Raw genomic sequence first — 13,817 nt, 5'->3', positions numbered from 1 at the left:
AAATCTCATTCTGATTCTGTCTGGCGCTAGTCAATTCAGATACTACTGGTCCGGTGGCCCGGTCCTGCCAAATTGTGTTGCATCAGGTCGAAGCAATAGGGATCTGTACCGTGGGGGCAAACAGGGAGCGCGCGCGCCAACAAAAAAGACGTGACGAGGCAGCCTATGAGCTGTTACGCAACCACTGACCCACTAACACACATTCTAGAGGGGAGAGGGAGAGAAACTGGAGCAAGCGCCCAACATAACAGTCGGGACTCAATGCAAAAGGGGGAGACACTGCTTCTTGTAAGCTACAACCAGACAGACTGACCTCAGAGCAAGTAAGAGGAGCTAGAGCTGCGCCCGAAAGCTTTTTTTTAAATTCTCTCAGACAAATGAAACATCTAGCTATTTGACCATTTCTGTTGAACGAAATAGAGGATACGAGCCAACTTCAACTGCGGAAGGCGATTGCTTTGTGTCCGGCATTGTGCATTTTTTTAGCTGGAGACACGTCACTTGTTCTTAAAAGGTACGTTGGAGTCCTGTTGATGTGCTTAATTCTGTGCGTAAATGTTAGATTGGATTGAATGCTGGATAATGAATTATTTAGAATTTGATATTTGTTTAAAAGTGCAACACTGTTGCGGATTCAGATTCTCATTTTGCTTTTAGGTATGGGTATTGTTCACATGCGGGCGACTCGCCCCTACCGGTAGACAGCCACTGTGTGTGTGACTTTGAGTTATTTGTAGTCATTGTGGTTTATTTGAAACCAGTTCCCTTTCCCATGTATTCATTCATACTGTATATTCCTCAAGCTTAGCAAATTCTCCGTTTTAATCAAGGCACTATATTGTAAAGTGGTGGATGCTGTTGTAAAGAGAAGCCGATTCACATTGCTCAATGCGCTCAATGTCAGGTCGGGCGTTTTTCCCTCATGGTATTTGTTCAATGGATGGGTAGTAAATCCACTGTGCAATAGATTGGAATATCAAACCGTTTTGGGGGGTGGCCTCTTGCTGTGAAGAGCATTGTCTGGAGTTATTGTAGTTTAAAACATGTTTTTTCTTTCTTTACTTAAAAATATTTGTTTCATATTTATTTAAATATTTGGTTTATTGACATGTTGCTAAATCTAAATAGCAGGTGTGTGACCTATATTTTATTTATGAAGTTGTCATTAATAGCGTTGATACGTCTAATAATATACAGGTAGGTTAATTAAAGGCAAAGTATACTGAAAACGAATATAACTTTTTGATTTATTTCAGTGCAATAAATGGTCTACTGGTGCAGGCAAGTTATTGATTTCGTTCCTATCGGTGACCTCCTTTTGTCGTGTTGTAAGTCAGACCCTCAGACATTCCATGTGCCTGGCGAGGATGTTCCCGTCACGTGTAGCTTTTCTCTGGAACTTGGAACAAGAGGGATTACTAGCTATGTCTTGCATTTGCCTCCATTCTATGCCATTAGTCATTTTATGTGATAAATATTTGGTCAAAACTAGATGTCCTGGAATTTTGGCATAAAGGATAGTTATAATCATGTTATTACACATCTATAAGCAGTCCATAGAGTTTTTTTGGGGGGGTGGGCTGAGGGGTGGTATGGCATATGACATAATAGCTATGCACTAGTAAGCTACGCAGTAGAATGAGAGGAGGAGAATGAATAGAATCATGGTCTTTCATAAGGGCTGGGGAAAGTTTGCAGAATTAATTCATAGACAAAGATCTGCAAGCATGTGCCTTGATATTTAACAATTAGGAATATCACATGTATTTTTTTTTTAAATCTAGAGGTATTTGTATTTGATTGACCTGTTGCAAAGTAAAAGCAGGTGTTGCCAATCAAGACTTGTGCCCTGAGGTTTTCACCGGCCATATGTTTCATGTTTAACACGAGCCTGTACATGATTTCCGATAGCCTAAGCAGATTGTGTTACAGTCATCTCCCAGTCAGTACAAATATATTTTCTATTTATATATTTCTTGCAAAATCTATACTATAACAAAACACTCAAATCCTATTTAGATGTAATTACACCAATTATATCAGGTGGTTTAATTCAGGTATTTTCCGCCAGTCTGTATAAAGTTGCTTGTTCCCATGGGCTCTTAATGGGACTAGCTCTATTGCGTAATTAAAATAATAACCAAAAACAGGGCTTGTGTGTGTTGAGTTGTCCAACTCCAGGACATGATGCAATAGAGGGAAACCCCTCAGTCGGCAGAGCTGCAGTCACTGAGCTTTTTAGGCTTCTGCCAGTTGGTCTGTTTACAGAACAGCCCTTCTTTCCCAATTTGAATATTGCTCAAACCAGTCTAACTCAGACTGGGGGAAAGCAGGATGTGTGGAAAGACTTAGAGCTACATTTTGGTCTACAACTCAGTTCAGTTCACTGTAACATCAAACATAATCAGTAGGGCTTTTCTTTGACTTTGCCACACAGCCTCTTTGACCGAATTCTGATTAAGTGTGATTAAGTGGCCAGCTTGTACCTGCCTGGTACAAGCTGGCCATATCTAAAAACACTAGAAGGCAAATGTTTTGGGGGTTCGTAGTACTTAGTTGACTCCTGCCACTCTTAGATTTAGCCTCTGTGGAATCTGAAGGAGCTGAACACTTTGGCTGCCCGATAGTGAAGTCACTTTTAGGGTACTTTAATCTAGGCTATAACCTTGAAGGATGCGTGGACTTACACCTAGCAAACAACACCCTCATTTTATTGCAAGTGAATGGAGAGCAGAAGTCCATGTTACAGTATTACAGATCTTTATGGGTAGGAAGTTGTAAAGGGATTAGAGATGTTTGGCACAGGTTTGGTGCCATCTATATTGGTCAATTGGAACGTATTGGCCTGTTCAAATGATGATAAGTACATCCTAAATGGACATTGATAAGGAACATTGAACATAAATGAAGTGCATTTACCTAGTTGGAGATGGAAAAGAGGGGGGGGAGGTTAGCCTAGTCCCCAAGACCATGTGACAGAGAGGACGACATGCTTAAATAGAACTCAGAGTTGACCTAGAATATCTCCCTAGATTCTAGGTGCCTTTTCTTAGAAGACAAAGCCAGAACCTAAAATGGAGGCGCCCTGACCGGCCTCTCCACCACATGTCCATTTATGTGGGTGGCTCATCATGTCTTGGAGATGGAGGGGAAAAGGGATGCTTTGCATTACTCAGTCTTGCCTTTGGGGGGTCAAAGGTGGTGGTGAAACGCCTGAGAACGGCTTTGGCTGAGCTAACATTTCCCATCCGTCTTTAACATCTCCCCCCAGCTAAACTCGCTGGTGGTGAAATCCTAGCTGTGAGTGAGTCATTCCTACAGCTTGATAATTGTGTGGGAAGCAAGGGAGATTCTGGCTTTTGAAAATCTTCAATGCTTTTTTCATTGTATTATCCCTTTGGAATGATAATTTGGCTTTAGCATCCAGTATTTACTGCAATATTACAGAAAGAATTGAACCTGTAAAATGTACTCACCCTGAGCTCCAGTGTGTAACCTGTAGGTGTGGCTAGTATTTCAGCATTAAACAAGCTCTGCTTTGTAAACTTGTCACAATGACATTCAGAACACGAGCACATCAGCCCGGTCGCTCACAGCTCTATGAAATATGTTCTGTCGGATTTTGACATGGAACATGGGTGTGTGCCTTCTGACGTCAATATATATATATATTTTTTAAGTCTCAAATGCATGCTGTTTATCGTCTGCATGGAGATAGAGTAGCAGAGACCCCTCCCGGTGTCAAATAGAGTATCCAGGAATTAATGTTGCGTATCAAATCACCAGGGGTTTTATAATCCGATTTTGCGCTGCTGACGTAGGCATTTTTTTTTATGTTTTTTTTTTTTACATCGTACCGCAGTGTCTGTAAAATTCCTTTAATGTCGTGTCCACCAATTGAATTCATCTAAACCCTTCTCGCCAGCCAGCCAGCCTTCCTCCCCAATACCCCTTCTCTATCACTCTATTTTTAGAGCGCACTGTAATCCCTCCCCCTCTCCATTTTCCTCCCTCTCCAGCTCTATTTACCTATTTTATGGCACGCAGTCAAAGGCAGAGAGCAAGCTCTGTTCAAATCAAATCACATTTATTTGTCACATGCGCCGGATAGAACTTTATCATGAAATGCTTACTTAAGAGCCCTTTCCCAACGATGCAGAGTAATAAAAAAAAACACAAGGAATAAAATACACAAGAATGAAGCTATATACAGGGAGTACCAGTACCATATCAATGAGGCAGATGGAAATGCGCAGCGCTCCGTTTTTAGGTCAGTGGGACACGGAATGGCGCTCTCTCTCTCTTTCCCTTCTTTTGATCGACGAGTGGAAACATTGTGACGTTCCTGACATTCTAGTTTTCTGTTTTCCCTCGCTACTTTGTTTCTAAAACATACTACACCCTTTAGTATTGTGTCTGGGCGAAAACCAAAACCGAGACAGAGAAAGAGATGGCTCATCTGGTGGCTGTGGTGATTCTTTGGGGGGAAGAAAGACAGCAGAGCAAAATAGGAGGGAATTCCTAACTGGCTGTCTCTCACTGTGAAAAAAAGACAGAGAAAAGTGTCCTGGAAGGTTGTAACCACTAAAACTATTATGCAAAAGGAGGAAGGGAGCTGCCACTGTGAGAAAGATATCCTGTAAACTAGTATTATTATGTAATAAAATGGTCATACTCTAGATTGTTATGATGAGGTTGAAGCTAGGTCAAGTTGTGATGAGGTTGAGACTAGATCTATATTGTTATGAGGATGAGACTAGGTCAGGTTGTTATGATGTGGTTTATACCAGGTCAGGTAATGACGAGGTTGAGACTAGGTCAGGTTGTTATGATGTGGTTTATACCAGGTCAGGTTGTTATGATGTGGCTGATACCAGGTCAGGTTGTTATGATGTGGTTTATACCAGGTCAGGTTGTTATGATGTGGTTTATACCAGGTCAGGTTGTTATGATGTGGTTTATACCAGGTCAGGTTGTTATGATGTGGCTGATACCAGGTCAGGTTGTTATGATGTGGTTTATACCAGGTCAGGTTGTTATGATGTGGTTTATACCAGGTCAGGTTGTTATGATGTGGCTGATACCAGGTCAGGTAATGACGAGGTTGAGACTAGGTCAGGTTGTGTAACCCAGACAAGCTCTAGAGCCAAATGAAGTGGCTAGAAAGTACTCTACTTGTACTGAGTTCAGTTAGTGTGTCAGTGACAGACGGAGTAGAGACAGCTTTAGATCAGATCCCGAAAATAAAACCAGACCTTATTTAGTCTTACTTGAGCTATTGTTAGATATAGTGGTGGTAGCCTGATAGTGGTAGCAAAGACCAGGAATTAACAGATTAAATACCTAACATTAGAAACCATTTTGAATCTATAGAAAAAGAGATAAGAAAACAATATCTGACCAAAAGCTTCTGTTACTGATCTACGGGTTTTCCTGTTTGACTAAAAGTTGAATCAAAAAGACAGCAACCAATCAGAACAGGCCATCATGATTACCTCAGCGTTCTGTTTGATCTGTTATCAGAATCACAAACGGCAACGGACTCTGTCAATGTTTTGACTGGTGCAGTCTTGTTGGCTCAGGGAGTTGCTTCAGAAAAAAAGAATGAACTAGTAATTGTAACACAGTAATGACCTAGATAATTACGTTGAATCCTCACAGATCTGTTTTTCTGGTGGAGAAATAGACAATCTAGATAGGGTTGAGTGATGCATAATTAATGTCTCTGAATCATCAGCGCAACAGATCTAGAATTAGCGCATTTACCTTATGTAACATCGAGACGAGTCAACTGAACTGCGTATGCAGCAACACCACCGGACCGATGTTGGTGACTTGTGAGAAAAGGGGATGTTGAGCAATGTTTCCCGTCGGTAGGGGCACAGAATGCACTCGATACATACTAACTAACCGGGGGTGTGTAATACCTGGCAGGCTCTCTAGCTGGCATTTTATAAAGGAACAGAGACCTTGGCTCTCTCCTCTGGTGAGGCCGTTGGGGAATCACAACCAGTTGAATAACAAGTCATGTGTCAGCTTCAGGACATCAGCCCACTGTTATGACACATAGACAGACTAAGCAATAAGTTACAAGTTAGTGATTTGCAGAGGTGTATCTCTTTGAGTTGACCTCTTTGATAGATTATTGTAGACAATTGTGCCATAAGAGACCCATGTGACCTTATAGCTACATTTACAAATATCCCACCTGGCAACTGATAAAGGTTATAGAGGGACATTATTAGAGGTCGATACATAGAGGGTTTGCCCTCCTTCCCTTCCTCCCTCCCTGAATGCCCATCGCTCAGTAACTGCAGCCCTGGCACGAGGTCAGACTGGCCCTCTTATGTGACTGTCTGATGCAGCACTGTTACACAACACTGTACAGAGAGAGCTTTAGACGCTGAGGCTCAGAACCTCCCTTATCCGCACCACCCACCTATTTGTTTTACCTTTATTTAACTAGGCAAGTCAGTTAAGAACAAATTGTTATTTACAATGACAGCCTACCAGGGAACAGTGGGTTAACTGCCTTGTTCAGGGGCAGAACAACAGATTTTTACCTTGTCAGCTCAGGGAATCAATCCAGCAACCTTTCTGTTACTGGCCCAACGCTCTAACCACTAGGCTACCTGCCGCCTAGCAGCCTCTGAGCAGAGTTGACCTATATTCCTGTGAGTGGAGTGGTCGTGCCGCTGCCATACTCACCCTCCCTCTCTGTATACACCCAGGCTGGCCCACCCGCCTTCTCCTCCACAGAACTCCAATAAGGGTTACGTCTAACAAAAGTCCTTTTGAGTATGAGGGATTGTGAAAGGTGATCAAAAGGAATGTTCAGATTCAAATCCAAGATGAAACATTTCTTACATAATGTTATGATTATGTCATAGTAGCTCGTATACTTTCTGGGCACAAGCAAATGGTGACATGTAAGTGTATGAATGATGGCAGATCCATTGCAGTTTGGATCAAGTGTCAAATTCGCAGTTATGAAGAGATGTGAACTCAAGAATACCCTGAACTAATCACATCATGAGTTTCTAGGACTGTATGTTCTGTCTCGATCATCACCATTGTAGAGTAACATTGAAATACATTGAATGCCTAATGTATGTCACAGTGGGAAGGCATAGTATTTATGGTAACTAATGAATGTTCTCTCTCTTATTCTCTCTCTTTCTATAGTGCGTTTCCTCATGAGCGATACCAGCCTACAAGAAAAAGTCTTCCAGTAGACCAACTGACCTACTTCACTTCTGCATCCTAGAGACTTCAACGATTACAGAAGAACCTACTTTGAAACTCAAATTTCACAAAACTTTGTCACGTAATTTAACCAATGAGGTTCAGCCTTAGAGAAGCACAAATACCTCACCCCGAGTTTTTCGCAGATCCTGCAACTTAAAGAGAAAGTTAATAAAAAAATAAGTTCTCTCTCCAACAAACTTTCGTCCTCGCCCTTACCCCCATTTGGCCTTAATGCCAGATCACCAATCTGGTCAAAAGGACTCAACAATGGAAAGCCTGAATCTTCACTTTGCATCTCCCAACAACAACAACGACCTGGACATAGACACATACTCTAACTACAGCGAGAGCCTCCCGCCACTGTCTCCCAGACCCGGTGACGATGACGTCCCGCGCCGCCAGACCAAAGGCGGCTCAAAGAACAGCATGTCCAGCCGTCGCAAGCGGGAGTTCATCTCCGACGAAAAGAAGGACGCTTCCTACTGGGAGAAGCGGCGCAAGAACAACGAGGCGGCCAAGCGTTCCAGAGAGAAGAGGAGGATGAACGACATGGTGCTGGAGAACCGTGTGATGGCGCTGAATGATGAGAACAGCCGCCTGAAGACGGAACTGCTGCAGCTGAAGCTTCGCTTCGGCCTCATCAGCACTGCTTCCTACATGGAGAAGAGCCAGCAGCTCTCCAACAGCGGAAATGGACAGTCCAGTGCTAGTAACCCCTACTTCTCCAGTAGCGGGTACTCCAGTGCCTGTGGTAACACTCTGCTGAACTCTGACTCGTCCGAAGCAGAACAGTCCACAAGAGGGGAACGCCACACCCCACTCCCAAAATACTCCCCAAGAGGATCCCTCTCCGACGGCTGCATGTCTGACGACTCCTCCAGCCCTGAGCCCATGGGCTATGAGATCAAGATGGAGTCCAACGACACTGACATGGATGCTGGTCTCCCCACTGGGATCTCCTTCAACGGTGGCCACCAACACAGGTCCCAAGAGGCCGACTGTGCCATGGACTTCCACCACAACCACCAGAATGACTACCGCCAGGAGTCTGCCAGCCCAGCACCCCAGCAGGTAGCGGCCCCAGCCCAGAGGAGTGTGATCCAGATGTACCGCTCCCCCAGCTCCTCCTATATGGAGAGCCAGAACCAGAGGAAAGCAGAGGACATGGAACAACTACAGTCCCAGGTCCAACAAAGCAGACAGTCCGAGAACACAGAGACCATCACAGAGGAGGTCCAAAGGTACCGAGCCCGTGAGGAGCAGCAAAGACATCAGGAGACACAGAGAAGCCAGTACAGCTCTTATCAGACCCAAGATGGCGGCCACAAGGAAGGATTCGCCCCAGAGCTCCTCCACCACAGTAGAGAAGAAGGCAACAAGTCAAGCCACTCCTCCAACCAGCACCACATCAACAACGCCTATCTCAGTACCCTGGATGAGGAGGAGCCCCCAGTGCTCACTTACGAGGGTGGCCCCAGGGCCGGAGAGGGCTACTACACAGAGTCCCACTCTGGGAAAGACACTTCGTCCAGTGATGGTGATCAAAGAAGCTCAGACAAAGAAGGTGGTTCCACTAGCGATGACGAGTCACCGTCATCTTCCTCTTCCGAGGTCGGAAGCTACAACCAGAGGGCGACATCACAGACGTCGGTGCCACAGAGTCAGAGTGGAGACGATCAGGCCACCTACCTGCCCCACAAGCTCCGCCTGAAATACAGAGCGCTGTCCAATCAGGGGGAGGCGCCAAACAGAAGCCCCACCTCCTCCACATCCCCCTCCCCCTCTCATCCCCAGCATCCCTACCTGGCCCTGCCTAGCAACCACCAACATGGCGGCCATAGCAATGGGGAAAACAAAGAGGCAGAGAACGAGTCAGAGTTCTGCTAGCAGAGGGAAGCAAGAGAAAGAGGAGGTGTGGAAGGAATGCAAAAAGGGATCCAGTGCAGGGAGGAAGAATAAGAGGTGTGAATAAGGGAGCACCAAAGACTCTTTGAGATACTGCGACCAACAACCAACCTCAGTTTTGCTTCATCATCAGGTGTCTCGCTCCTTTTCACCTACCACTATGCCAACAGACACGCCTCTTCGATGATGATAATAATAACAAGGACAGTCAAAGTGATGTTCACAATCACCACAGACAGATTCAAAAGACTTGGTTCACTGTGTCACCATGTTTTTATATGGACCCTTCCCTCAATCCATCCATTTATCCAATCCATGAACAATGATAATAATAGATCACTTATTGGTTCAGCAAATGTGGTGGAGTGAAAAGAATGAGGGGAATGGAATAAATGGAACTCACATTTTGTTTCCTTCGGGAAAAGACAAACATCACATCACATTGGAAGGTTAGAATGAACGTTAAAATGGAAGGCTGTTTTCAGGCTCTGGTTTGAACTCTCAAATGGCCAATTGCTTTGTGGGTGGTAAGGCATTCTGGGAACAATCCCATGACCAAAGAAACACGTCCAACGCCCCTGACAATGAGTTCCATTCTTCCTCCCCACCAACAAAACAGCTGTACCAGTTTCCGTTACTCCCTAAACACCTATCCCTGCTTTATGCAGAATAGGACACCCAATCATTTTTCAAGCACTTGGATTGTACATAACTGTGATATATAAAATGTACATATATTTAAATATATTTTACAAAGAAAAAATGAAAAACAACAAAAAATAACAAGGAGAAATGGAAGTGGAAAAAGAAAAGTTATCAGTTTGTCCTTGTGAGAAAGTGTTTGTACAGTCCGTTCTCAATGTCAATGAAATGCCTCAAGTTGTTTTCTGAAACGTCTGTATGAACCACCGCTTTAAGAAACTCTTTCTTTTAGATTCCATGTCACTAGCAAATGCCTGGAGCAACCTACACCTTTTACTGACCTCTTACACACACATACAGAAAGCCCCTGTTAAGGCCAGTTATGAACATATCACAAGACTACACACTACACTTTTTGAATGGTAAAACCATGAATACAAAAGCACATTGCAATCCAGAGCTCAACAACTTCTCAATTCATTAGACTTACTGATCATAGGATTAAGTAGTAATTGCACTTGAGAAGCAATGGGGAAACTACTCTCTTCTCACTCAAAGGTGCCTCTACTTTTCATAGGTCAAAAGAACCAATCCCCAATCTTGGCCTTTACATTGAGTTGCTTTATCAGCTGTGGATCATACAGGCTGTACTAGTTAAACGTCTCACATCCACGTGCCTGCCTACTGGCCGTTCTGTATAAATGTAAAGTTCTCGATCTCTCTTGGATACTGTTATTATTATTATTTTATTATTATTTTCTATTTTATTCAGTTCTTTTGGGGGGTTATTGTGTTTTTCCGTCCTGTTGTATCTTCCTGATTGTGATACTGTAATGTATGTATTTTACCCATGTCCCTATCCCTTGACATTTGTACTCTGTGATATTGTTCAACGTTTGTGGTTTGCCGGATGGTTAAGGAAATTGATTGTCCAGAAATGGGTAATGCAATGGTTATAATGACAACAACTCATTCTGATTGTTGAAAGATTGAAAACATTGACAAATAAAAGGATGTTGAAAAAGACATAAATTAAAAGTATTGTTTCATGTGATTTTTTTACTTTTGTTGCGCTCTTTCTGGTCTAATGGTGAAACATCATTCACACAAACACATGATAAAATGGTCATAAATGGAACACCACTGAAATTGAGGGGGAAGAAATATATTTCAATCAAGTTGGCAGATGACTTATGCAGTTTAAAAGTAGACATATTATATGACATATAAAACATATACATGTAGAAAACACCCCAAAATATGATTTATTACAGGACACATCTTAGCACAGAACACACTAATCATTTCGACTCTGTCCTGTACTCCTATAAACACAGCTACAAATCTGCAACATAAATATCTTCAGTATTTTAGTGTTCCTCCCCTCTTCTCCTCTGTCCATTCCTCCAGTACTGTACCCGAACAAAACTTTTAAAACGAGGCCGTCAAAATCTACACAGATACAAACACAAATAGCTTCAGTATTCTAGTGTTCCCCATCTCCTCTCCTTCTTTCCTCTCCTTTCTCCCTCCCACCTTTCCTGGCAAAGAGGATTAATAGTAATGTGAGGAGCATCAGTGTGACACACAAGCACACTGTGTCCCAACGGCCAGAAATACACTAACACACACACACACACACACACACACACACACACACACACACACACACACACACACACACACACACACTGTCCCAACGGCCATGCCAGTTAGGGCACCGGAATCTAACATCCATGACGTAACCGTGGTGACCTACTTACTCATGTCATAAACTCTAAACTCCACCAACGGACACACACACAAGCCGCCGGGCGGCAGAGTCCTGAGTACAACACATAAACACACACTAAGCTACTACACACTCTCACACTCTAGTCAGTAATCACATAATGGGTGAGAGGCTTTCGCTCCTCAACATTTTGCAGAAAACTTTTGGGTTCAGTTTATATAATAGTGTTGCTACAGTGCATCATCTGTCTCTTGATAAACGAATATGCCTAACACAGTTATAATATAGTACACTATAGGCCCAGGCTTCCTGTTATGGAAATATCCACATAAACTCATTTGGCAATAGTATAAAGCTCATCTCTAAATAGATGAACCTTTTACTGCAGTGGGTTAAATCAGGGTCACACCTAGTGTTTCTTTTCTTGAAACAAAAGTAGACACTTCACACACATGGTTATGGGCTTAAAAACAGAAGACACCTGTACCATGTCAGATATACAGTTGAAATGTATTACATTTTGAGTTTGCATCCCAATATTACACTTCATATACATCAGAGAAGACTGAAAAATAACTAAACCGTTTGACATAGAAACACCGGATTTTCGGTTGCTTTAAAAAAATAATCTTTATGAATTATGAAAAATATGAATAACATTCCACCCATGAGGCCACTAGGTCATTTGACTGCAGTAAAGGGCTACTACATGTAATTCACACATCTTACAAAGTTACATAATATATATTTTACAGTAGGTTTAGGCTGTAATGGAAATATCCACATAATCCATCTCATGAGAGAATAAACTAATTTGTCACAGTTTATATATCACTGCAACAGCTATAATATAAAGGTGTGTCTCTTTGTAAAGAAATACATTTACAGGAGGGTGTCCACAGAGCCCTATAATCATGAGTTATTACTGTAAACTCATTGGTCTCAGGTCAGGTTATGCTGTACAAGGTATGTCTCTTGATAAAAACTAATATGTCTAGTAAAGTGCTACATATCTACACCTACTTATACACATACACCCTATATACTGTACAGTATATACACCACACATATATATATATATACACATACATATGTAACCGATGTGAAATGGCTAGCTAGTTAGCGGTGGTGCGCGCTAATTGTTTCAATCGGTGACGTCAGAAACGCTGTTAGCACGCGTCACCGACGTCACCGATTGAAACGCTATTAGCGCGCACCACCGCCAACTAGCTAGCCATTTCACATCGGTTATACTCACCCCCCTTTTGACCTCCTCCTTTTCCGCAGCAACCAGTGATCCGGGTCAACAGTATCAATGTAACAGTTTAGCTTCCGTCCCACTCCTTGCCCCAACCTGGACTCGAACCAGGGACCCTCTGCGCACATCAACAACTTGCAGAGCAAGGGGAGCAACTACTGGGTGACGTGAAGTGACGTCACCCAATTGAAACGCAATTAGCGCGCACCACCGCTAACTAACTAGCCATTTCACATCGGTTACACATACACACACCACATACACACACACCACATACACACACACCACATACACATGTGTATATATATATTTTTACCCCCTATTACATCATGATTAGATTTTTTGTATACGATCGTCAAGGGTCACTAGCTCTGAAACAGTAACGGCTTTTACGTGACCGACTGGGATCCGTCCCAGAATGCACCCCACCACGGCGCGGATAACAAATTATATAACAGCTTGGGTGAAAAAAATGCCTCTAGAGGAATTTGAGTAGGTTGGCACTTCAGTTGGAACATACTTCCAATGTAGAGAAATAGCACAAGCGCTTCCTTTCACTGGATGTCAGGAACAAGATGATATTTCACAGTATGGTTACGTGATAAACATTATAAAATAGACTATTAGCAATTAAATTATGTACAATAATATCAATCAAACGTTCAAGTGCCATCTACAAGTCACTTTGATGCGGTGGTAATATTTCACAGTATTCTTACATATTCTTACATGATGAGAATAACAGTGACTATGACTAGCTAGTATTTATAGGTTCTGTTATTAATAATTCACTACTTTAAATAATATAAATGAAACACTCCAAGTGCCATTCACAAGTCAATACAGCATGATATTTATAATCAATCTATTGGGAATATGGTAATATATACCCTAAAAGGTGTATTACATATTACATTCTATAACAAGCCTTGAACATAATTACAATAATCAAATCATTGCGTAATAAGCAAACATGTAAATGCAAGTCATTGCCTAACCACCACAATCATTAACCATTCATTTCCTGTAAAA

General features: G+C 42.5%; 1 protein-coding gene across 1 annotated transcript; it reads left to right on the top strand.

Moving 5' to 3' along the window:
* The first annotated feature begins 204 nt into the window (after window positions 1-204).
* Window positions 205-10,833, top strand: LOC106589527 (filaggrin-2). The gene is made up of 2 exons (XM_014179625.2): window positions 205-514; window positions 7,186-10,833. Exon 2 carries the CDS (start codon window positions 7,480-7,482, stop codon window positions 9,133-9,135), a length of 1,656 nt encoding a protein of 551 aa, XP_014035100.2. The 5' UTR covers window positions 205-514; window positions 7,186-7,479; the 3' UTR covers window positions 9,136-10,833.
* The last annotated feature ends 2,984 nt before the right edge of the window (window positions 10,834-13,817 follow it).

The sequence above is a fragment of the Salmo salar genome, chromosome ssa02, assembly GCF_905237065.1.
Source record: "Salmo salar chromosome ssa02, Ssal_v3.1, whole genome shotgun sequence".
Lineage (NCBI taxonomy): Eukaryota > Metazoa > Chordata > Actinopteri > Salmoniformes > Salmonidae > Salmo > Salmo salar.
This window is presented reverse-complemented; position numbering and strand designations above follow the sequence as displayed.